Source organism: Pongo pygmaeus, chromosome 1, assembly GCF_028885625.2.
Source record: "Pongo pygmaeus isolate AG05252 chromosome 1, NHGRI_mPonPyg2-v2.0_pri, whole genome shotgun sequence".
NCBI lineage: Eukaryota > Metazoa > Chordata > Mammalia > Primates > Hominidae > Pongo > Pongo pygmaeus.
In genome coordinates, this window is record NC_072373.2 from 141,333,491 (window position 1) to 141,361,158 (window position 27,668).

A 27,668-nucleotide genomic window follows, 5' to 3' on the forward strand; every position below is an offset into this window, starting at 1 on the left:
GAACAAACAGGACAAAACCCAATACACTAAGGATGGCAGAGCAAAAAGAGAGAGAGCCTGGGTCCCTGATGGCCTTACTGGGCACTGCTATACAAGCCCTAGACTGGCTACCTTTATACTTCTTGTTTCTGGGTCCCTGATGGCCTTACTGAACTGCTACACAAGCCCTAGACTGGCTACCTTTCTACTTCTTGTTTCAGATGGAAAATAAATCCCTATTTGGTTAAGGCAAGCTCATATAGGGCCCTGTAGGCCATATAAAGACTGGTGTTTTTCTTTTTTTTTTTTTTTTTTTTTTGAGACGGAGTCTCGCAGGCTGGAGTGCGGTGGCACAATCTCCGCTCACTGCAAGCTCCGCCTCCCGGGTTTACGTCATTCTCCTGCCTCAGCCTCCGGAGTAGCTGGGACTACAGGCGCCCGCCACCACGCCCCGCTAATTTTTTTGTATTTTTAGTAGAGACGGGGTTTCACTGTGTAAACCGGGATGGTCTTGCTCTCCTGATCTCGTGATCCGCCCGCCTTGGCCTCCCAAAGAAGACTTTGGTTTTTACTTTGAATGAAATGGAAACTCAGGGCAGGGTTTCAGCAAAGAAACGATATAGTCTAACCTGTGTTAAGAAATAATAGATTCAAGGGAGGCAGGGAAACATGTTGTGAAGTTACGGTGCATTGTTACAAAATGGCCTCAAGTGAATCCTGCCTCTCTGCATTCACACCCTTCCACATGGACTCTGAGGGTAGTCTGAGGGACTCTGACTGAAGTGACATTCTACTGATGTGCAGGAGTTCCAAGTACAGGCTTCAAGAGAGCTCATAGCTTGTTTTTGCTCTTAAAAACCAACTGCTATATTAAGAAGTCCAAACTATCCTGCTTGAAAGAGAGACAACATGGAAGACGAGAGAAACCATGTGGAAAGAGGCCATGCGTATAAGAACAAAAGCTTTCCAGCTGTTCTAGCCTTTCCAGCTGAGGCACCAGACATGTGAGTGAAGCCACAGTAGGCATTCCAGTCCAGCTTAGCCACCAGCTGAATACAGCTGCATAAGTGAGCCCAGTTGAGACCAGGAAAAGAAACACCTAGTATACCCAAAGAATCTTGAGATGAGCTTGCTATGCTGCAACAGACACATAATTAAGAGGCTATTGTACTAATCCAGGCAAGAAATGATGATAGCTCTAAGCAGTCTTTTCAAATACAATTATTATCGATTACTTTCTGTGGACTCCTACTGGATAACAACTGTAACAATTTAATTTAAAAGACGGGGATGCTGGCTGGGCGCAGTGGCTCATGCCTGTAATCCCAACACTTTGGGAGGACGAGGCGGGCAGATTACCTGAGGTCAGGAGTTCAAGACCAGCCTGGCCAACATGGAGAAACCCCATCTGTACTAAAAATACAAAATTAGCTGGGCATGGTGGCACATGCCTGTAATCCCAGCCACTCAGGAGGCTGAGGCAGGAGAATCGCTTGAACCCGGGAGGCAGAGATTGTGGTGAGCCGAGATCGTGTCATTGCACTCCAGCCTGGGCACAAGACCGAAACTCCGTCTAAAAAGAAAAAAAAGATGGGGATGTTAATAACATCACGGGACACTGGCTATAGACTTGTGGGGGAAAAAAAGACATGATCTATATTAAGCTAAATGAGTTCATAATGATGTCTCCAACTTGAATCTATCAAAACACAGATCATTCTAGCCTCCTCCCTTTGCTTATCTGTAAATCCCAACTCCAACAGTGAGAAACCTGGCTCCTACCATCTACCATCCATTTACTAAATCATTCAATTCCAGTAAAACGTACAGCAGGATCAGAACTGTTAACCCATGCCCCCAGGGGAAACAACTTTATCAACGAAAGTACAGTAGTTATATGGTTATCTATTTTTTTGTAAATCTAAACCTGTTCAAGAATAAAGTCCATTAAAAAAGCAAAAACAAAATAACCCTTACACTCAGGAGTGTATGTCTAGTGAGAAGACAGACATTAGATAAGCAAACCACAATTAAAAATTTTGATAACAGCAAAGAATGAAAAGCCTGCTTGTAATTTAGGTTAAAATATCAAGAAAAGTAGTATTTATTTTCCTTCTCCAGGAAAGCAGTATTTATTGAGACCTGAGAGATGACTGAGTTATCCAAAAGGAGAAAAAGAAACATGTGCCTGCTTAAAGAACCAAAACAAAAATTAACTGTCAAATTTCTGGTTCTCAACAAGATTGAATAGGCTTATATCCCTTCACTCCAGCCCACATAAATTCAACTAAACACCCTGGACTTAATACAGCAGAGAAGGTAGAAAGAAAAAAACAGACCAGTTAGGAACTTCAGGTCTTGAGGAAGACAAGATATGAATTCTCTGGGTTTTTCTTTAATAGACTTCTGCAGATTGTGCCAGAAGTCTGTAACCCAAAACCAAAGAATAAAAAAAAAAAAAACAAGCCCCAAGAAAAACCTGCTCTCTTTAGCCAAATAACTGCAAAACAGGGCAGCCCAGTAAGACAGAAATCTTTTTGAAATACCAACCCCACCACAGCCAGGCATCTCAGATGCTTCCTACCTTGCTGTGTTAGAGGGTACTGAGTGGGGATCTGGACTTCCCATCTGGCAACAGTAGGTGGTCCAGGTTAGTATTTTCAAATTGGAAGAAAAAAGTGTAGAGTAAAATGGAAGATTTCTACACTTCACCTGTGTGGAGAATGTCAATACTAATAATCTGATAAATTACACATGCATATTATAATACCCAAAGGAACTACAAAACAAATAAAAAAAGAGTGATATACGGAGAAACACTGTAAGAAATAAAAATGGAATTCTAAAAAAATACACATGTAGCCCACAGGTCAAGAAAAGGGAAATGGGAAGGAACAGAAAACAATAAAATAGCAAACTTAAGCCCTCACATACCAATAATCACTTTAAATACAAATGGTCTACACACAAAAATTTAAAACACAGGTTGGTACAGTGGATTAAAAAAATATGGCCTTGGGCAGGGCGCAGTGGCTCCTGCCTGTAATCACAGCATTTTGGGAGGCCAAGGTGGAAGGACTGCTTGAGCTCAGGAGTTCAAGACCAGACTGGGCAATACAGTGAGACCCCATCTCTTAAAAAACAAAAACCAAAACCCATATGTTACCTAAAAGAATGTCGTTTCAATGTATCATGACACACGTAGGCTAAAAAGGATAGGAAAGAATATACCATATAAACATTAATTAAAAAAAAGTAACCACATTAATACCAGGAAAAAGCAGACTTCAAAGAAAAGAAAATGAAAAAAAAAAAAAAAGAGCGTCATTAAAAATGATAAAAAAGTCTATCCACCAAGATGACATAACAATACTAATTCTGGAAACAACAGCTTCAAAACACAGGAAGCAAAAACTGATGAGGAGAAATTGAAAAATAGACAATTATAGTTGGGGACTTCAACATCCCTTTCTCAGAAAGATAGAAGTAGTAACAGAAAACCAGGAAGAATAGGAAGAACTAAACACTACCATCAAAAAGGGAATTTAAGTAACATTTATAGAAATGTTCCACCTAACAAGAAGAGAATACATATTCTTTGCAAGCACCCACAAAATGCTCACCATGATAGACCACAGCCTACATCATAAAACCTAAAGAAATGTAAAGAAACATAAGCATACGAGTATGAATCAATAACTTAGATGAAATGAACCAATTCTTCAAAAAAAAACACCAAAACTCACCCAATATGAAATACATAATCTGCAGTCCTATATTATACAATATTCTCCAGAAAATCAGAGGAAATACTTCCCAATTGCTCTTATGAGGTTGGTGTTACCCTGACAGAAGAAATACACACAAAAACTAATTTCTCCCATGAATTTAGATGTAATAATCCTCAACAAAATATACTCAAATTGAATACAGTACTGAAGAAAAAGAATTATACAATATAACACAGTAGGGTTTACTTCAAGTATATACGACTGGTTCAATATGCAAAAATCCATCAGTATAATCCACCATATATCAAGAGAATAAAGATTTAAAAAATCATATGATCACGCCAACTTATGCAGAAAAATTATGTGACAAAATTCAAGAGCTATACATGGCAAAAACTCCAAGCAAACTAGAAAAGAACTTCAACTTGACAAAGAGTATCTACAAAAAAATTTACAGCTAACATCATATGTAACGGTGAAAAACTAAATGCTTTTCCCCAAGATTGGCATTAGGACAAGGATGTCTGCTCTCAGCACTCTTATTCAATGCAATATCAGACATTCTATCCACTACAGTAAGTTAATAAAAAGCATATAAACTGGGAAATAAAATTCCCCCTATTAGCAGATAACAGGGTCATGTATATAGAAAATCCCAAGGAATGTCCTAGAAAACATCTACAATAAGTGAGTTCGCAAAATCACAGAATACAAGAGCCATATACAAAAATAATCATTCTTCTATATACTAAAATGACTGTGTAGACAACAAAGTTAAAAACACAATACCAGCTACAATCTGTCTAAAAAATTAAAACATAGATAAAAACCTAACAAAATATGTATAGAATTGGTATGCTCAAATGAATCATAGATCTAAGTGTAAAAACCATGAGAAAATCTGTGTTTTCCCTTCATCTTTTAGAAAAAAATGTAGGAGAAAATCTTCATAACCTGGGGTTAAGCGAAGAGTTCTTAGGACACCAATAGCATGATCCATAAAATAAGCAAACAAAAAAGATCAATTGGACTTATCAAAATGTAAAACTTTTGCTCTTCAAAAGGTGCTAAGTGCATACCATAATAGAAGAAAATATTTGCAAATCACATTTGTAACAGAAGATTCATATCTGGAATATATAAATAACTATACTCAACAGTAATGAAACAACCAATTTAGAAAATAGGCTTGAACAGATACCTCACCAAAGAGGATATATAACAGCAAACAAGCACATAAAAAGATTGCAAACACCATTAGCTACTAGGGAACTGCAAGTTAAAACCACAATAATAGATGTCTAATAAACACCTATTTAAATGGCTAAAAAAAATACTGACAATACAAAGATTCTTGTGAAAATACAGCACCAACTGGATCTCGCATACATTGCTGTATGGAATGTAAGATGGTATAGCCACTCTGAAAAACAGTTTGGCATTTTCTTATAAATTTAAACATATATATTTAAATACTATATATATCTAAACAGTAACACTTAACATGACCTAGCAATTACACTCTTGGATATTTACCCTAAAGAAAGGAAAACAAAACTATACAAAAATGCCCAGAGTAACTTCATTTGTATTAACCCAAAAGCTGGAAATAACCCAATGTTCTTCAATGGGTACATGGGGAAAAGGATAAACATATTGTGGCATATTCACAAAACAGCATGCTACTAAGCAATAAAAAGTAACTACTTACAGGCACACGCCTGTAATCCCAGCTACTTGGGAGGCTGAAGCACAAGAATTGCTTGAACCTGGGATGGGGAGGTTGCAGCGAGCCGAGATTGTGCCACTGTACTCCAGCCTGGGTGACAGAGCAAGACTGTCTCAAAGAAAAAATAAAAATAAAAAAATAAGGGGTGGGGGCGGGCACAGTGGCTCACACCTGTAATCCCAGCACTTTGGGAGGCCAAGGCAGGCAGATCACAAGGTCAGGAGTTCAAGACCCGCCTGGCCAACATGGTGAAACCCTGTCTCTACTAAAAAAATACAAAAATTAGCCGGGCATGGTGGCGTGCGCCTGTAATCCCAGCTACTCAGGAGGCTGGGGCAGGAGAATTGCTTGAACCTGGGAGGCAGAAGTTGCAGGCAGCAGAGATCATGCCACTGCACTCCAGCCTGGATGACAGAGCAAGACTCTGTCTCAAAAAAAAAAAAAAAAAGTAATCCCTCGGAACACTGTTTAATGCCACTTTCTTCAATGGTATACATAAATTTAATGAGATCCATTATATTAGTTTTACCAGGAAAAAGTAAATCAGAAGTAATGAATCAAAAAAATAGGTAGCATAACAAGATGATACTTGAAAACAAGCAGTATGTAACAAGACACATTTGCACTAAGAATTCAAAATACAGAAACACCTGGAACTATTTAATATAAGGATAATTAACCAGATACATAAGATTCAACGCCTAGGAGACAAATCATACAGTGGAACTAATGAATATAAACTATCAAGAAACTATTTAATTATAAGAAACAATGTGTAATACATTAGACTAGGAATCAAAACACCTGGGTTCTGGCCTTGTCCTAACACTTAATAGTTATATAACTTAAAGCAAGTGACTTGAGCTTTCCTTAAGTAAATAGTTATCTAACTTAAAGCAAGTGATTTGAGCTTTCCTTAACTAAATAGTTATCTATCTTAACTAAATAGTTAACTAACTTAAAGCAAGTGACTTGAGTATCTCCTTATCTCTAAAATCTCTAAATCTCTATCTCCTTATCTCTAAAATCTCATCTCTAACTTAAAGTGACTTGAGTATTTCCTTATATCTAAAATTGAAAAAATGCCTACGTCTCAATATTATTATGAGAACCAAAAGAGAAAAAATAGATGAGAAGGCATTATATTATATAAGAAGGGGGTGTATATGCTCAGTATCCCGTGTTTTAAAATGAATGGACAAATACATGCCTTTTAGATCTTAAAACTCCACCAATACTGCTTAAAATAGAATTTTGATAACTAAAAATATTATGCCACCTGAAATGAGGCAAAAGTACATTGAAATGAAAACATAAAAAGGATACCTGGATTTACACTTTGGGAGGCCGAGGCAGGTGGATCACTTGAGACCAGGAGTTCAAGACCAGTCCGGCCAACATAGCGAAACCTCACCTCTACTAAAAAATACAAGAATTAGCTGGGTGTGGTGGCACATGCCTGTAATCCCAGCTACTTGGGAGGCTGAAGCACAAGAACTGCTTGAACCTGGGATGGTGAGGTTGCAGTGAGCCGAGACCGTGCCACTGTACTCCAGCCTGGATGACAGAGCAAGACTGTCTCAAAATAAATAAATAAATAAATGGGGGGGGGGGGGGGAGGCGCGGTGGCTCACACCTGTAATCCCAGCACTTTGGGAGGCCGAGGTGGGTGGATCACCTGAGGTCAGGAGTTTGAGACTGGCCTGACCAAGGTGGTGAAACCCCATCTCAACTAAAAATATAAAATTAGCCGGGCATGGTGACAGGCGCTTGTTATCCCAGCTACTCATGAGGCTGAGGCAGGAGAATCGCTTGAACCTGGGAGGTGGAGGCTGCAGTGAGCCGAGCTTGAGCCACTGCACTCCAGCCTGGGCGACAGAGCCAGACTCTGTCTCAAAAAAAAAAAAAAAAAAAAAAAGATACCTGGCTTCAAATATTCAAAGAACCATGTTTGAATGAACAGTTTGAACAGTTTTCCCCTGGCTAACTCCTTATCCTTCAGGTCGAGGTGGAAAGCGATCCTTGATCTCACCTATATTGGTTAAATGTTCGTGCCAGGTGACCCACAGTACATTCCACTTACATTTCCTATCATATCCCTCATCACACCTTTATTTATTTGTCTTCCCTGACTGATGATAAGACAGGCTTTCTAAGTGCAGAGGCAGAATCTTTGTTGCTCACTACTATGTCCCCAGCACATCATAGTCAATCAATAATTTTTTTCGTTTCTTTTTTTTTTTATTTTGAGACAGGGTCTTGCACTGTCACCCAAGCTAGAGCGCAGTGGCACAATCATGTCTCACTGCAGTCTCAACCCCTCAAGATCAAGTGATCCTCCCACCTCAGCTTCCTGAGTAACTGGAACTATATAGGCATGTGCCACTGTGGTTGGCTATTTCTTTAAATTTTTTTGTAGAGATGGGGTCTCACTGTGCTATGTTGCCCAGGCTGGTCTTGAACTCCTGGCTCAAGCGATTCTCCTGCCTTAGCCTCTCAAAGTGATATTTTTAAGGCAATTCTTTACATTTTATGGGAGAAATAGCAATCCCTCATATCCAAATCCAATCTCCACCCCTTCCTGCCTCCAAAGGTCTAGTTATAGAAAACGTTTTAGGCAAAAAGAAAACATATGTATTGGGAAACGTAAACAGGTAGAATCAGAAATAAAGACAGTCCTCACGTTTATAATATGGAAAGGGCTTTCAGTCACAAGTCATTGTTCCTTTCCATTAGGTCGCATACATATTCAAGCATAAAAGAATATTACACAGTGAGTAAAATCTGAACTTTATTAATAATTGTCCTCTTAATGATTACTTAACAGACTAATTTCCCTTTCTTATTTTATCTGCACATTCCACATTCTTATAATCTTATACGCTTGAAACAGAAATAATTTTACTTTATGAGTACTTTAAACAAGAGGGCTCATTATCAAGAGACAAGTACTAGAGCCTACCAATGACTCTAGAGCATCTGATCACCATGCCACTGATCAATTCTATCAACTTTCCTCTACTAGTGTTCCTTAAACTGTTGCGTTATGTATATGGAGTTGGGATGAGGAGTGGGGATGCAGATTACAAATCTACTATGGGATCCTGACTAAAGCAATGGACCTCAGAAAATTCCATGTGTGCAACACACACACACACACACACACACACACACACACACACACACACAGAGTGGTAGGAGGTTTCATGAGGTTCACAGATCCCTGAGGTTTATCCAAGCACCCTAAATTCAAAGCCTATGTAGATGCACCCTCTTGTCAACCAGTTACTTTCTAGCTATCAGCTATTTCTTGTGAGGCTACTATACAAAAAAGACTTTTTAGAAAAATACACTATATTCACAAAAGGGCATCCAATAAGACCTTAATTAATTAACTTACCATAATACCTCCTTTATACAAAATCAACCATGTCAAAAATTTAAGTAACTTCATAAATCATATTAAGCAGACCTCCCAATGATCAGAAAAATCTTTCTTAAGGTCTAGATTCTATTTGTACTCACACTGTTTTCATTCTGAACCTTCTCCCATCCCTGGAATTCTCAGTAGATAAAACAGGCAAGCCCCCCACTGTGTCCACAGTTCTAACAATATAAGAAGTAATGATAATTAGTTCCATACACCTATTACTAACCAATATAATTTAACTGAGACCCTTAAGAACAAAGGGTCAAAAACACAATGCGATACCACCTTACTCCTTCAAGAATGGCCATAATTTAAAAAATAAAAAAAAATAGATGTTGGTATGGATATGGTGAAAAGGGAACACTTCTACACTGCTGGTGGGAATGTAAACTAGTACAACCACTACGGAAAACAGTGTGGAGATTCCTTAAAGAACTAAAAGTAGGTCTACCATTTGATCCAGCAATCCCACTACTGGGTATCTACCCAGACGAAAAAAAAAGTCATTATATGAAAAGGACACTTGCACACATGTTTATAGCAGCACAATTTGCAATTACAAAAATATGGAACCAGCCCAAACGCCCATCAATTAACAAGTGGACAAAGAAAATATGGTGTGTGTGTGTATATGATACTAAGCCATAAAAAGGAACAAAATAATGGCATTTGCAAGCAGCCTGGATAGAATCGGAGACAACTATTCTAAGTGAAGTAACTCAGGAATGGAAAACCAAACATATGTTCTCACTCATAAGTGGGAACTAAGCTATGAGATGTAAAGGCGTAAGAATGATACAATGGACTTTGGGAACACCAGGGAAAGGTGGGAGTGGGGTGAGGGACAGAAGACATACACTGGGTACAGTGTACACTGCTCTGGTGATGGGTGCACCAAAATCTCAGAAATCACCACTAAATAACTTATCCATGTAACCAAACACCACCTGTTCCCCGCAAAATCTATTGAAATAATAAAAAAAAAGGTCACAAAACATTTTTTTAAAAGGGCTACTTATACATTATATTTTTCTTCCATCTCTAAATGTGAGTTAAAAGTCCTTATCCCTAGCCAGAACTTCTCAATGGGGTTGTATTACCTCCTAGGAGCATTTTGGAAATATGTAGAAATTCTGGTTCTGAAGACAACAATAGAGACAAACAGACATGGAGACGGACAGGTTGGGAAGTGACTCCAATAGAGGCAGAGACTCAGTGCAACAGAAATCTAAACAACTCTTAAGAAATCACAAAGCCTACGAGTATATCAGAACAATTAAGAACAAGTTTTGGTCAGGCGCGGTGGCTGACACCTGTAATCCTAAGGCTTTGGGAGGTAAAGCAGGAGGATTGCTTGAGCCCAGGAGTTCAAGACCAGCCTGGGCAACATGGTGAAACCTCGTCTCTATAAAAATTGCAAAAATTAGCATGCACCTATAGTCCCAGCTACTCGGGAGGCTGAGGTGAGAGGATCACCTGAACCCCAGGAGGTTGAGGCTGCAGTAAGCTGTGATTGGTGCCACTGCACTCCAACCTGAGCAACAGAGTGAGACCTTGTTTTAAAAACAACAACAACAAAAAAAAACATTTTGACTCCTAGTTCAAAATCCCAGCTCTATCACTTACTACTTGTGTGAATTTTGGCACACTACACACTCAATAATCTCAGATTTTTCTTACCTCAAAGAATTATTAAAATGATTAAATAATTTATATATATCTTAGTCACAGTATCTGTTACTTATCACTTATGCAATTATCATCATTATTACTAAATATAGCCAAAAAGTGGCCAATGGACAGTAAGAATAAGAATGTTGAAAAGATGAAACTAATTTTTTTATGTATATGATTAATTTAGAATAGATCTATCACAAAACCCCCCCATGTGCTAGAGTGTTGATTATTTTTTAAATAAGCACAGACACAATAGAAAACACAGTAGCATATCTATTTCAAGCATAATGATACAAAGTATTTGGCTTAAAGAAATATACAGTAGGAGGAAAAACTTACAAAATAAAAGCCCAGAGATGTCTCTGTTGTTTTTAAGTATACAATAAAACAACAACAAAACTAATATCATAAATAGATGGATGAATGGATGGACAGATAGGAAGAGACAGAAGGAGGGAGGGAATCAGATTTGGGCTTCTCATTAAATGTTTTATTTTACTCATTAGACTGAAGAAATAAAAGCAAGTTGTTAGTTACTCCGAGCTGGAAGGTAGAGAAAGGAAAAATGAAACTATATGAACAATATAAAGCCACATCCCTGAGGAAATAAAACTAATTAGTTAAGTAGAAGATAAGTAAAAGATATTTGCAAATAGAAACAATAAAAGATCCAAATGACTTTGTTGAAACAAGTTAAAAATTAGTGAGCAATAAAATATTCTACTGGCAATTTGACACAAATGTGATGTAGGAAAACAAGTGCAACCTTTCCACTGTCCTCATACTGGTCTTCGTATATGCCAACGACACAAGAAAAAATATTCTTAAATTACCATGAGGGTTTGTAAGAAATAATTTCTGATGTGGAAATGATAAATATCACATTTAGCATAGTAGCTGGGGGTTTAGGAATGGGGAGGGTAAGAAAGAGAGAGGTATCCAGAAGGTTTCATTCAACAAAACTGGTAATGTTTATTTATTTATTTATTTGATGGCTGGTCAATACAACAGTGTTTTTATTACTCTCTATGTACCTTCAGTATGTCTATAATATTTTATAATAAACAGGGAAGAAATGATACAAAAACTAAAGGGGGAAAGCTATCCAAAAGTAAATACTAGATTTCATTACTAGGGAAGTAGTTGTGAAAGTCTGCAGAATTCCCTGAAGGTTATTAAATATAGGATAGTCCTCTGTCGGGTAAAGGCAAAGACCTCTCAATCTTTTAAAATTGTTTTATTCTGAGAGCACATTTCCTTGAAAACATGTTAAGAAATTTTCAGTTCAAATGCCATGTTACTTGGTATATTTCAATATGAGAAATATTAGGATATATTTAAATTTATACTCAACCTAATACATAAGCTTCTTTTATCTCATTCATTTTTCTCATTGTAAAGTTGGTCTCCACTAATCTTAATACTTCAAAACAAAACTACTGAATGAGGCCTGCCTGCCTCTGTAGACCCCACCTCTGGGGGCAGGGAATAGCTGAACAAAGGCAGCAGAAACTTCTGCAGACTTAAATGTCCCTGTCTGAAAGCTTTAAAGAGAGCAGTGGTTCTCCCAGCACGGAGTTTGAGATCTGAGAATGGACACACTGCCTCCTCAAGTGGGTCCCTGACCCCCGAGTAGCCTAACTGGGAGACACCTCCTTGTAGGGCCCAACGGACACCTCATAGAGCTGGGTGCCCCTCTGAGACAAAGCTTCCAGAGGAAGGATCAGGCAGCAACATTTGCTGTTCTGCAGCCTCTGCTGGTGATACCCAGGCAAACAGGGTCTGGAGTGGACCTCCAGCAAACTCCAACAGACCTGCAGCTGAGGCTCCTGCCTGTTAGAAGAAAAACTAACAAACAGAAAGGAACAGCATCAACATCAACAAAAAGGACATCCACACCAAAACCTCATCTGTACATCACCATCATCAAAGACCAAAGGTAGATAAAACCGCAAAGATGGGGAGAAACCAGAGCAGAAAAGCTGAAAATTCTAAAAACCAGAGTGCCTCTTCTCCTCTAAAAGATCACAGCTCCTCGCCAGCAAGAGAACAAAGCTAGATGGAGAATTACTTTGACGAGTTGACAGAAGTAGGCTTCAGAAGATCGGTAATAACAAACTTCTCTGAGCTAAAGGAGGATGTTCGAAGTCATCGCAAGGAAGCTAAAAACCTTGAAAACAGATTAGAAGAATGGCTGACTAGAATAAATAGCATGGAAAAGACCTTAAATGACCTAATGGAGCTGAAAACCATGGCATGAGAACTATGTGACACATGCACAAGCTTCAGTAGCTGATTCGATCAAGCAGAAGAAAAGATATCAGTGATTGAAGATCAAATGAATGAAATGAAGCAAGAAGAGAAGTTTAGAGAAAAAAGTAAAAAGAAACGAACAAAGCCTCCAAGAAATATGAGACCATGTGAAAAGACCAAATCTACGTCTGATTGGTGTACCTGAAAGTGACAGGGAGAATGGAACCAAGTTGGAAAACACTCTGCAGGATATTGTCCAGGAGAACTTCCCCAACCTAGCAAGGCAGGCCAACATTCAAATTCAGGAAATACAGAGAACACCACAAAGATACTCCTCAAGAAGAGCAACTCCAAGACACATAACTGTCAGATTCACCAAGGTTGAAATGAAGGAAAAAATGTTAAGGGCAGCCAGAGAAAGGTCAGGTTAACCACAAAGGGAAGCCCATCAGACTAACAGCTGACCTCTTGGCAGAAACTCTATAAGCCAGAAGAGAGTGGGGGCCAATATTCAACATTCTTAAAGAAAAGAATTTTCAACCCAGAATTTCATATCCAGCCAAACTAAGCTTCATAAGTGAAGGAGAAATAAAATACTTTACAGACAAGCAAATGCTGAGAGATTCTGTCACCACCAGGCCTGCCTAACAAGAGCTCCTGAAGGAAGCACTAAACATGGAAAGGAACAACCGGTACCAGCCACTGCAAAAACATACCAAATTGTAAAGACCATCGATGCTAGGAAGAAACTGCATCAACTAATGAGCAAAATGACCAGCTAACATCATAATGACAGGATCAAATTCATACATAACAATATTAACCTTAAATGTAAATGGGCTAAATGCCCCAATTAAAAGACACAGACTGGCAAACTGGATAAACAGTCAAGACCCATCAGTGTGCTGTATTCAGGAGACCCATCTCATGTACAGAGACACAAAATAAAGGGACGGAAGAAGATCAACCAAGCAAATGGAAAACAAAGAAAAAGCAGGGGTTGCAATCCTAGTCTCTGATAAAACATACTTTAAACCAACAAAGATTAAAAGAGACAAAGAAGGCCATTACATAATAGTAAAGGGATCAATTCAACAAAAAGAGCTAACTATCTTAAATATATATGCACCCAATACAGGAGCACCCAGATTCATAAAGCAAGTCCTTAGAGACCTACAAAGAGACTTAGACTCCCACACAATAATAATGGGAGACTTTAACACCCCACTGTCAACATTAGACAGATCAACAAGACAGAAAGTTAACAAGGATATCCAGGACTTGAACTCAGCTCTGCACCAAGTGGACCTAATAGACATCTACAGAACTCTCCACCCCAAATCAACAGAATATACATTCTTCTCAGCACCACATCACACTTATTCCAAAACTGACCACATAGTTGGAAGTAAAGCACTTCTCAGCAAATGTAAAAGAACAGAAATCATAACAAACTGTCTTTCAGACCACAGTGGAATCAAATTAGAACTCAGGATTAAGAAACTCACTCAAAACCACACAACTACATGGAAAGTGAACAACCTGCTCCTGAATGACTACTGGGTAAATAACAAAATTAAGGTAGAAATAAATAAGTTATTTGAAACCAATGAGAACAAAGACAGTGGACCAGAATCTCTGGGACACATTTAAAGCAGTGTGTAAAGAGAAATTTATAGCACTAAATGCCCATAAGAGAAAGTGGGAAAGATCTAAAATTGACACCCTAACATCACAATTAAAAGAACTAGAGAAGCAAGAGCAAACATATTCAAAAGCTAGCAGAAAGCAAGAAATAACTAAGATCAGAGCAGAACTGAAAGAGATAGAGACACAAAAATCCCTTCGAAAAAATCAATGAATCCAGGAACTGGTTTTAGGAAAAGATCAACAAAATTGATGGACCGCTAGCAAGACTAACAAAGAAAGGAGAGAAGAATCAAACAGACGCAATGAAAAATGATAAAGGGGATATCACCACCAATCCCACAGAAATACAGGTATCACCACCAATCTCACGGAAATACAAACTACCATCGGAGAATACTATAAACACCTCTAGGCAAATGAACTAGAAATTCTAGAAGAAATGGATAAATTCCTGGACACATACACCCTCCCAAGACTAAACCAGGAAGAAGCTGAATCCCTGAATACACCAATAACTGACTCTGAAATTGAGGAAATAATTAATAGCCTACCAACTAAAAAAAGTCCAGGACCAGATGGATTCACAGCCAAATTCTACCACAGGTACAAAGAAGAGCTGGTACCATTCCTTCTGAAACTATTACAATCAACAGAAAAAGAGGGAATCCTCCCTAACTCATTTTATGAGGCCAGCATCATACCAAAGCCTGGCAGAGACACAACAAAAAAAGAGAATTTTAGACCAATATCCCTGATGAACATCAATGCGAAAATCCTCAACAAAATACTGGCAAACCGAATCCAGCAGCATATCAAAAAGCTTATCCACCAAGATCAACTTGGCTTCATCCCTGGGATGCAAGGCTGGTTCAACATACGCAAATCAATAAATGTAATCCATCATATAAACAGAACCAAAGACAAAAGCCACATGATTATCTCAATAGATGCAGAAAAGGCCTTTGACAAAATTCAACAGCACTTCATACTAAAAACAGTCAATAAACTAGGTATTGATGGGACGTATTTCAAAATAGTAAGAGCTATCTATGACAAACCCACAGCCAATATCATACTGAATGGGCAAAAACTGGAAGCTTTCCCTTTGAAAACTGGCACAAGACAGGGATGCCCTCTCTCACCACTCCTGTTCAACATAGTGTTGGAAGTTCTGGCCAGGGCAATCAGGCAGGAGAAAGAAAGAAAGGGTATTCAATTAGGAAAAGAGGAAGTCAAATTGTCCCTGTTTGCAGATGACAAGACTGTATATTTAGAAAACCCCATTGTCTCAGCCCAAAATCTCCTTAACCTGATAAGTAACTTTAGCAAAGTCTCAGGATACAAAATCAATGTGCAAAAATCACAAGCATTCCTATACACCAAGAACAGACAAATAGAGAACCAAATCACTCCCATTCACAATTGCTTCAAAGAGAATAAAATACCTAGGAATCCAACTTACAAGGGATGTGAAGGACCTCTTCAAGGAGAACTACAAACCACTGCTCAATGAAATAAAAGAGGACACAAACAAATGGAAGAACATTCCATGCTCATGGATAGGAAGAATCAATATCTTGAAAATGGCCATACTGCCCATGGTAATTTATAGATTCAATGCCATCCACATCAAACTACCAATGCCTTTCTTCACAGAATTGGAAAAAACTGCTTTAAAGTTCATATGGAACCAAAAAAGAGTCCACATTGTCAAGACAATTCTAACCAAAAAGAACAAAGCTGGAGGCATCACGCTACCCGAATTTAAACTATACTACAAGGCTACAGTAACCAAAACAGCATGGTACTGGTACCAAAACAGAGATAAAGACCAATGGAACAGAACAGAGCCCTCAGAAATAATACCACACATCTACAACCATCTGATCTTCGACAAACCAGACAGAAACAAGAAATAGAGAAAGGATTCCCTATTTAATAAGTGGTGCTGGGAAAACTGGCTAGCCATATGTAGAAAGCTGAAACTGGATCCCTTCCTTATACCTTGTACAAACATTAATTCAAGATGGATTAAAGACTTAAATGTTAGATGACCTACAACCATAAAAACCCTAGAAGAAAACCTAGGCAATACCATTCAGGACATAGGCATGGACAAGGACTTCATGACTAAAACACCAAAAACAATGGCAACAAAAGCCAAAATAGACAAATGGGATCTAATTAAACTAAAGAGCTTCTGCACAGCAAAAGAAACTACCATCAGAGTGAACAGGCAACCTACAGAATGGGAGAAAATTTTTGCAACCTACTCATCTGACAAAGGGCTAATATCCAGAATCTACAAAGAATTTAAACAAATTTACAAGAAAAAAATCAAACAACCCCATCAAAAAGTGGGCAAAGGATATGAACAGACACTTCTCAAAAGAAGACATTTATGCAGGTAATGGACACATGAAAAAAAGCTCATTATCACTGGCCATCAGAGAAACGCAAATCAAAACTACAATGAGATACCATCTCACACCAGTTAGATTGGTGATCATTAAAAAGTCGGGAAACAACAGATGCTAGAGAGGATGTGGAGAAACAGGAACACTTTTACACTGTTGGTGGGAGTGTAAACTAGTTCAACCATTGTGGAAGACAGAGTGGCAATTCCTCAAGGATCTAGAACTAGAAATATCATTTGACCCAGCAATTCCATTACTGGGTATATACCCAAAGGATTATAAATCATGCTACTATAAAGACACATGCACATGTATGTTTACTGCAGCACTATTCACAATAGCAAAGACTTGGAACTAACCCAAATGTCCATCAACGATAGACTGGATTAAGAAAGTGTGGCATATATACACCATGGAATACTATGCATCCATAAAAAAGGATCAGTTCACTTCCTTTGTAGGGACATGGATGAAGCTGGAAACCATCATTCTCAGCAAACTATCGCAAGGACAGAAAACCAAACATTGCATATTCTCACTCATAGGTGGGAATTGAACAATGAGAACACTTGGACACAGGGTGGGGAACAACACACACTGGGCCTGTTGTGGGGTGGGGGTAGGTAGGAGGGAGAGTATTAGGAGAAATACCTAATGTAAATGACGAGTTAATGGGTGCAGCACACCAACATGGCACATGTATACATATGTAACAAACCTGCACGTTGTGCACATGTACCCTAGAACTTAAAGTACAATAAAAAAAAAAAAAAAAACACAACTACTAAGATGGCACAAATGTATCATTCAAGTAATAGTCAAGTGGAATCTTCACAAGTTAGTGTCTTAAATGGATTCTCATTTACAACCTTAATTTAAAATACTTTACATTTTATGGTATATTATGTTAATGTTTTTAATAATTTATAACACACCCTGAGTATTTTCTGTCTGAAAGAATCACATACATCATTACATTCTTAATAATTCAGAATACAGTACGCTTCACTGTCTTGAAGAAATTTTAGTAGTACGCAAAATCATAATTGAAAGTACACTCCTCCTACAGAAGTCATATTCCACCATAGGTAGTATAAAAGCAAACCTGGGAAGGGGTAGCAGTGGCCTAAAATAGTCTGATCAGATATAAATTATAATTCTGTTTTTGGCATATAGGTACTCTGATACATCATCTATCCTATACTTAGAATACAGGTTTTTTTTCTAAAAAATTATCTCATTTAGCAAAAATTAATTAAATACCTATTATATGCGCCATCCTATTCTAGTCAGTGGTGATATAAAGAGCAAGCTACTCTTTCCATAAGTTGGTGGCTTAGCTCTCAGTTTACAGAAACATATTTAATATAACTTGCTTTAAAAATGTATTCGTATCATACTGGAAAACAGTTGTGACTTTTAAGCCCATAATATATTCCTAAAATATCACATGTAAAACAAAAATAATTTTTTAAACCAATAATGTATCACTAAAGTTTATTCACCTTAGCACTAGATTATGAAGGCTTAGAGGGAAAAAAAGTTAAAAATAATTTTCCCACATTAAAAATGTTTCTGTTTCTCTTGCCGGTTCAATATATATACATGTATACATACACTCACATACACATACTAAGTATAATTTATGATCCAATCATATATGTTTATATTAGAACTGTAGAGGATAATATAAGAAAACTACATAAAATACAGTTCCTTCCTCCTGAAATTCTGACTGCCATTCCCCAAGCATCATTTTATCCCTACAGCTTTGAAACTTCCAGAGATTTCACCTCTCTACTTATTGAACAATATAAATGATCACATTTCTACCTACAATTGTAAACTTTCTTTATAAGTATTCTACAAACATTCCAAATACATATACATTTTATTAAAATGCATTATATATCCAAATTGAGAACTTAAATAACTATGATTTAATGGCTACAATTTATAAACACCTCATTAATATGAAGTCAATTTTTTCAGCCCAATCTTGTTTGACATTTAATCAATACTACCAGGATTACTATTGGTAGAAATGACATCTCAATAAAAAATAATTAAAAATCGTACCTACTCCAATTGACAGCATGTACCAAATCTGACGTTCTTACACTTCCAACATAGAAACATGTTTCAAAACCAAAACTGTCCAGACTGATTAAGCAAAGGTGGTATATTAATGGTGGGAAGTGGAATAATAAATAAGAAAACCTTAAGTTCTTTTTTTTTTTTCCATTTCTCTCTTTTAACTTTAAATTCAAGGGTACAAGTGCAGGTTTGTTACATAGGTAAACATGTCATGGCGGTTTATTGTACAGATTATTTCATCACCCAGGTAATTAAGCCTAGTACTCATTAGTTGTTTTTCCTAATCCTCTCCCTCCTGTCACTCCCCACCCTCCAAAAGGCTCCAGTGTCTGTTGTTCCCCTCTATGTGTCCACGTGTTCTCATCATTTAGCTCCCACTTATAAGACAGAACATGTAGTATTTGGTTTTCTGTTCCTGTGTTAGTTTGCTAAGGCCTTCAGTTCCATTCATGTCCCCACAGAAGACATAATCTCATTATTTCTTATGGCTGCATGGTATTCCATGATGTGTATGTACCACCTTTCCTGTATCCAGTCTATTATTGATGGTCATTTAGGTTGATTCCATGTCTTTGCTATTGTGAACAGTGCTGCAATGAAAATATGCATGAATGTGTCTTTATAATAGAATGATTTATATTCCTTTGGGTATATACAAAATAATGAGATTGCTAGTTGAATGGTATTTCTGTCTTTAGGTCTTTGAAGAATTGCCACACTGTCTTCCACAATGGTTGAACTAATTTACATTTCCACCAACAGTGTATAAGCATTCCTTTTTCTCCACCTCGACATCATCTGTGACTTTTTGACTTTTTAGTAATAGCCATTCTGGCTAGTGTTAGATGGTATCTCACTGTGGTTTTGATTTGCATTTCTGTAATGATCAGTGACGTTGAGCTTTAGAAAACTGGTTTGTGACAAGATTCATGGCAAATCCTTAAGTTGTGTGTTTCAATTGTGTCTTTTCTAAAATAGTGGTAAGTTCAGCTACACTAATTTCAAATAATTATTATGATAGCTTTCACATGTAAAAATACCACAGAATATAAAGAAATAATAAAAGTAGTTCTTATGCAAAATTTCTCCTCAATATATTAAGTATAAAATAGGAGAAAAAATAGGCCTGGAAAATTTTTCTCTTTTCTAACAGATCTTAATCATAACTCACTTCCAGGAAGATTCCTTCAATTGAATCTCTTCTTTAAACTTATCATTCTTATGTTCTATACTAACATGGCACTTAATATATTCTAATTTATATAATATCATGATTCAAATATTATCCAATGACTTCCCAAAGTACATCTCTACCTTGAATCCCAGAAACCGGTTTTACATTTCTAACTGTCTGTTACACATCACCACTTGAGTTAGTCTATTGATTTCAAACTCAGCATGCCTCAAAACAAATGCTTCATCTGTATTCCTAGTCTCCCTAATTCTTCTGATGATGCCAAAATCCCCAATCACCCACCTCCAATCCTAAGGATTATTTTTTTACCTGTCCCTTCTCTTGCCCTCCACATCCAATCAGATGCCAAACACTACATATCCACTTTCCATTCCCTTTGCAAGGTCTCTGATACATTCTCAAAGTCAAGGCTATGTGTATGGAGAAAGAGAATGTGTAATTGAGAAGCGGCACTGTTCAACTGGAGACCCAGCATAATTTTTTTAAAGGTTCTTGTAAAAAGAGGGAGTAATACACAATTTTAATAAATAATAACGTGTATGCTGTTCTTTTGTTCAAGTGATATGTTTACATCTAGCCAAGTACAACTAATTTTCTTAACCCTGTATATTTTTACTCAGTGACATTTTTAGAATGATTTATATGTTCCTAATATGGTTCGAATTTTAACCCTAAGTTTATATTATGTCCATTTTGAATCCTGTAAACAACTTTTGCTTTAATGGTGATTTGGGATTGTATCCTTCTTTCCCTTCACTATCCCAATTCAGCAGTTGCCAACGTGTGATCCTCTCGCCCCAGGGAGTCTCAGTATCTTTGCTTCATCACTTAATGTCTACCTTCCCCTGCCGTATTTTAAGGTTCTTGAGAGAAGAAAGTGTATTTGATTACTCTTAAATATTTTGACGGGCCGGGTGCAGTGGCTCACTGTAATCCCAGCAGTTTGGGAGGCTAAGGCAGGTGGATTACTAGAGGTCAAGAGTTTGAAACCAGCCTGGCCAACATGGTGAAACCCCATCCCTACTAAAAAAATAAAAATTAGCAGGGTGTGATGGTGTGCACCTGTAATCCCAGCTACTCGGGAGGCTGAGGCAGGAGAATCACTTGTACCCGGGAAGCGGAGGTTGCAGTGAGCCAAGATCACGCCACTGTACTCCATCCTGGGTAGCAGAACAAAACTCCATCTCAAAAAAAAAAATTGATTATTATTATATACGCAGGCCCCAGAATAATGCTTTGAATATAGCAGCTCAGTGAATATCTGCTGAATGAATGGAAAAACAGCTGTTCAATGTCAAAATACAACTGGGAGAAAAGAAAAAAAAAGAATCATACTAACCACAAAGGCCATTAGATACAGAAATAAAGACTGCTACTGGCCTAAAGAAAAAGTAAAATTATCTACCTATATTCTGTAAATCAGGCAGCAAAATGTGACATATATTACATAAATGTAATCTCCAAAAACAATGTTAAAAATCAATGTTTTAGGGGCTGGGCACGGTGGCTCATGCCAGCAATGCCAGCACTTGTGGGAGGCCAAGACAGGTAGATTACCTGAGATCAGGAGTTCAAGATCAGCCTGGCCAATATGGTGAAACCCCATTTCTACTTAAAAAAAAAAAAAAAAAATCAATGTTTTATATGTTTAAAGGCCTAAGATTAATTTATTTGTGAAATACACTTCATTTCTCATCAATGAGGCACTACATTATGTTGAATATAATAAAACAAAACTACATTTTAATCACAATTTAGGATTAGTAATGTTGAAGTATGACTTACTGTATCATCAAGTCATATATTCCAAAACAAACATTTTTTTTCCATGGATATAAGCAGTACCCCAAAGAAACACAAATAGTCACAAGACTTTGAAATATCTTATACTTTACTACTAAATGGAATAAAGTTTATAAAATGACTTATTTCATTATGAGCAAGGGTTAGACAACAAAAACCTATAGAGAACCAGTTAATGCCCATAACTAGTTTCCTTATTTCTATTCACACAATACAAGATCTACAGGTTTAACAGGTTCAACCACAAAACCATATTCGAATTTAACAGGTAGGCCACCACTGCAGATCTACACAATATCACCAGGTATTTATGTATTAAGGAAAGCCTTAATAATGAATAATTTCAACATTTTTTCTCTAGGTTAACAATCTGCATTAGTGTTAGTGATGCTACTGAATAAAACCAAACAGCAGTCTTGTTCCCATATACTATTAATACTGTCCAATAGGCTGGGTTTCCTTCAAATACACAAAACAAATAAAAATGCATGGAAAGAAAAATACTAGAACAACTATAGACCCAAGAACCATATTAATTTGAATATAAGTTACATATGGATTACTTTCACCATTATCTAAGAGTGCTCTGAGATAAAGAAATGTAAAATGTCATTTGAGTTGCTTTCTCTCAATATTCTGGTTAGAAAAATATGACCAGGTAATTCATAGAAAACGGATCCAGAATGGAAAATAAGCAAATGAAAATATACCAATCCTCTGTTACAATCAGGAAGATACAATTAAGATAATGAGGTATCTTTTCTTATCAAAATGATTGGAAAAAGATTAAAATATAATCTGTAAGGAAAAGGAACTATAATATGGAAAACAACTTGGCAATCAACATATGGCTAACCTTAAGATATTCATTTGCTCAGAACCAGCAATTCCATTTCTAGATGCATATAAACTATAATCATATATATAAAATACAAAAGGTTTGTCATACCATTGTTTGTGATAGGAGAAAAATCATAAGCAATTCATATAATCATCTATACAAAAAACCAGATTTATAATATATGCAATGCAATGAGACACTACACTGTCGCTAAAACCAATCTATTAACATGTATCTCCTTGAATAAATATGGAAAAGAATTAAATTTAAAAAACTTGTAAAAGAATATGATGAATGAAGACTTCATCTGCCACATTTTCCTCTGCACAGCAAGGAAAGGTAGTAGGCAGTAAGATGAAGACTGTCAAAAAAAGTAGGGCTTACATCTATAAAACATTTATTTTTAAAAAAATACAATGTAAATTTTGTAGAACATTTACTCAGGGAAAACAGATATAAGTTATTCTCAGCCTTTTGGTACATGTCTGAAATATTTCCTAATTAAAAAAAAAAAAAAAGTGTATGAGGAGACTGCTACTTCTGACCAACGTTAAGTAGCTGTGGGCAGATTTACCCTCCCAGCTGAAACAAAACAAAACCAAAAACACACAAGATATATAAAACAATGGTTCCCAAAACATCTGACAAAACATAAAGACAATGAGACTGGAGATGAGAAAAAAATGAGGTGTTCTTTGACCAAAATGGAATAAATTAGAAAGGAATAAAAGGAAGATATATGGACAAATGTCCACAAATTGGAAACTGAAGTACTGCTCATTAACCTATGGGTCAAAAAGAAATCAGCACATATTCTGAACTGAATGAAAATGAAAACATATCAAAAGCTGTGCAATGATGCTAAAAAAAAGAAGGAAAACCATTATTGTCTCAATAGAAACAAAAAATAATTAGATAAAAATCCAACATTCTTTCCTCATAAAAACATTAAGCAGGAAAAGCATCAAACATCCCCAATGTAATTAAAGGGCAAATACAAAACTCATACAACTAATCTTACATTAATTATGTAAGACTTTATGCTTTCTCCCTAATATCAGGAACAAAATAAGGATGGCTACTCTTACCACTTCTATTCTACATTGTACTGGAGGTAATAGCCAGTGCAACCAAGCAAGAAAAAGAAATAAAAGGCACTCCAGATTACAAAGAAGTAAAACTTTTTATGCAAAGACAGCATTATTATTAAATAAAAACACTATGGAAACTACAAAAAAAGCTACCAGAATTAATAAATGAATTCAGCGAAGTTGCAGGACACAAGATCCATATGCAAAAATCAATTGTACTTCTATATACCAGGAATGATCAGAAAAAGAAATTTTTAAGATACCATTTAAAATGGCATAAAAACATGCAGTACTTACAGACATATCTAACAAAAGATGTAAAAGACCCATACACTGAATACTACAAAATACTGCTGAAAGAAATTAGAGGAAATCTAAAGAAATGGAAAGACATACTTTGTTTATCATAGAACAGACAACTTAATATTGTTCGGAAGTCAGTTCTCCTCCTAATCTAAGATTCAGTGCAACCCCATTCAAAAATCCCTATAGACTTTTTCTAGAAATTGGCAAGCCGGTTTTAAAAATTATATGGAAATATAAAGAACCTAGATAGTCAAAACAAATTTGAAAAAGGAGAGTAAATTTGGAAGACTAATACTCCCAGATTCCGAGACTTATACAAAAGCACCAATAATCAAAACAGCATGGGACTGGCAAAAAAATAATAAATATAGCATGGGACTGGCAAAAAAAAATTATAATAAATATAGCAATGGATCAGGAGAGAGCAGAAATTGTCGCACACATATATGAACAACTGATTTTTTGACAAAGATATAAAGGCAATTCAGTGGAGAAAGAATATATATAAAAATATATATACATATATATTCTTTTGCAGACCGAGTCTCACTCTGTCACCCAGGCTGGAGTGCAGGGGTGCAATCTCGGCTCACTGCAAGCTCCGCCTCCTGGGTTCACGCCATTCTCCTGCCTCAGCCTTTCAAGTAGCTGGGAATACAATGCCTGCCACCACACCCGGCTAATTTTTTTTTTGTATTTTTAGTAGAGACGGGGTTTCACCGTTAGCAGGATGGTCTCGATCTCCTGACCTCGTGATCCGCCTGCCTCGGCCTCCCAAAGTGCTGGGATTACAGGTGTACGCCACCGTGCCCAGCCAAGAATATATTTTTAAAATAAATGTTGCTGAAACAAATATATGCCCATATGAAAAATATGAACTTTGATCAACACCTGGCACCATAAACAAAAATTACCTCACAATGGATCATAAAACTAAATGTTAAACCTAAAACTAAAATTCTAGAAGAAAACAGGAGAATAGCTTTATTTTGGATACCAAACCAAAAACACAGTGTGCAAAAGAAAAATGTTGATAAACTGTATCCATCAGAATTAAGAACTTCTGCTCCTGGAAAGATACTGCTAAAAAAAAAAAAAAAAAAAAAAAAGAAAAGAAAACATAAGCTACAGAATTGAAAATATTTGCGATTCACACATCTGATAAAGGTATTAAATTCAGAATATATAAAGACTCTCAACATTCAATAAGAAAACAACTCAATTTTTAAAAATAGACAAAAGATTTGAAAAGATACTTCACCAAAGAAGATATACAGTTAGCAGATGAGATCATGAAAAGATTGTTCAACATCATTCAATAAATGCAAATATGCAAATTAAAACCAGTGTGATGTCGCTATAAACCTACTAGAATAGCTAAAATTAAAATTATTAACTGTACCAAGTATTGGTAAGAATGTAGAGCAACTGGAACTCTTTTTTCTTTCTTTTTTTTTTTTTTTCTTGAGACAGGGTCTTGCTGTTGCCTGGGCTGGAGTGTGCAGGTGCAATCACCTCTCACTGCAACCTTGACCTCCCAGGCTCAATTCATCATCCTGCCTCAGCTTCCCAAGTGGCTGGAACCACATGTGCAAAACCTGGTTAACAACCAGAACTCTTTAAACACTACTAGTGGAAAAGTAAAATGATACAGCTACTTTGGAAAATCATTTGGTAGCTTTTTAAAAACTTAAAACATGTACCTGCTATACGTTTTAGCCATTTTTCTCTTAGGCAATTTACACAAGAATACTGAAAGTGTTAAGTCCACTAAAACTTCTACACAAATGTTCAAAACATCTTTATTTGTAATATCTCAAACCTGGTGATAACCCAAATATCCATCAACAGGTAAAGATAAATTATGGTATTATATATCCATATAATGAAAGACTACTCAACAACAAAAATGATTGAACTACCGATATATACTGCAGCATGGTGAAATATCAAAATCACGATTTGAGTGAAAGATGCCATGCCCCCCTCTCCAAAGTACACACTGTATAATTCTTTCTGTATAAAAACTCCACAAAAGGCAAATTCATCTATAGTGACAGAAATTAGGGACTGGGAGAAAGGGAATAATGACAGGAGGAGATTAGAAAGAGACACAAAGAAACTTTTGGAGTGGTAAATATATTCATTATATTGTTTGCACTGACAGTTTCACAGTTGTTATCAGCATGTCAAGCTTATCAAATTGCATATTTTAAATGTGTGAAATTTACTGTATGTCAATTATATCTCTTTAAATAAGGATGCTGGAAAAAAAAAGCCTTTTTAAGTCTCTTATTCTTTTTCTATACACAGGATTAGCTTCCCTTTACTAATATCAAGGATATTCATCAAAAATTATCTTCTACTAGAGTTAGGATATCTTGGTTCTAGACTCAATTCCTCTACTTAATGACAGTAAATCACTTAAATCTCTCTGGGTCTCATTTTTCTAACCTGTAAAATGAGATTAAGCTAAACTGATATATTCCCATCTCAATATTTCATGGAACTATAGACTAAGTAGCCTTTGCTTTTTACCACATTATGTTGTTCCCAGAACTCTACAGTAAAATGTCATTCTATAAACCAAGTCATATTCTGTGATGAGAGAAAAATGCTTATTACAAAATATATCAATAAACCCCTATAATTATTTGAAATATTAAAATACAAAATACAGAAAAGATCATTAGCCTGGATTTAGACAGACCTAGTTTCAAATGCCAGTTGGGCTAACTTGCTATGTAACATAGGCAAGTAACTTTACCTCTCTACGCCTCACTTTAAAAATATATAAATAACAAAAATAAGCCAATATCTCTTAAGATTATAAAATAAAACCAGCACATGTCTGATATACAGAAGTTATTTAATAGTAATTAAAATGTCTATTAATAAGATCGTGCTTTACATCATAAAACTATCTGCACGTTTTAGACTTTATTGTAACATATGAAAATTTACCAGAGAATTAACATAAAACAAAACCATCACCACCAGTTTAAAAGGATCTCTCACTATACATTAAAAAAAAATTTGGTTGCTCAGCATGAATGAAGGTTAGGCAAGGATATTTATTTAGTGCACATTAAGTATCATTTACATAAATAACTGCTGCATTTTATTGAACCTACAGAACAAACCAAGGAAGGAGAAAAGGGACAGGGAGTGCGGGAAGGTAGGATCACAAGTACTGCTACTTTTATATAATCAGATCATCAGGGAAATGCTCTCTCATAAGCAGACACTTTAACAGGGACTTTAGTATATTTTAATGCATTAAAAGTTTACACAAAATATCACTGCATCATTAGCTAAAGACTTCCTTGACCACAACAATAAAGAAATTTACCTCTTTAAGCAAGGAACAGAATGTGAAATACTTCAAACACAATGTTGCAAATTAAATCTAATTCTCCCAAAGGTGAAACTATCACACAGAAAAAAATGGTTTTCAACTGAAACTAGA

General features: G+C 36.4%; 1 protein-coding gene across 3 annotated transcripts in view; it reads right to left on the minus strand.

Annotated features, from left to right (window-relative positions):
- PKN2 (protein kinase N2) overlaps positions 1–27,668 on the minus strand; it is a 153,556-nt gene that overhangs the window by 105,759 nt on the left and 20,129 nt on the right. Inside the window, exon 2 of one of the 3 annotated variants that reach the window (XM_063653103.1) lies at positions 1,431–1,552. The exons of 1 other annotated variant lie outside the window; for it this stretch is intronic. In XM_063653103.1, coding sequence (XP_063509173.1) covers positions 1,431–1,517 — 87 coding nt within the window. In that variant the 5' untranslated portion in view covers positions 1,518–1,552. Of the gene's footprint in view, positions 1–1,338; positions 1,553–27,668 lie in introns of those variants that run through there. One more of the 3 variants, XM_063653123.1, reaches the window with a different exon arrangement.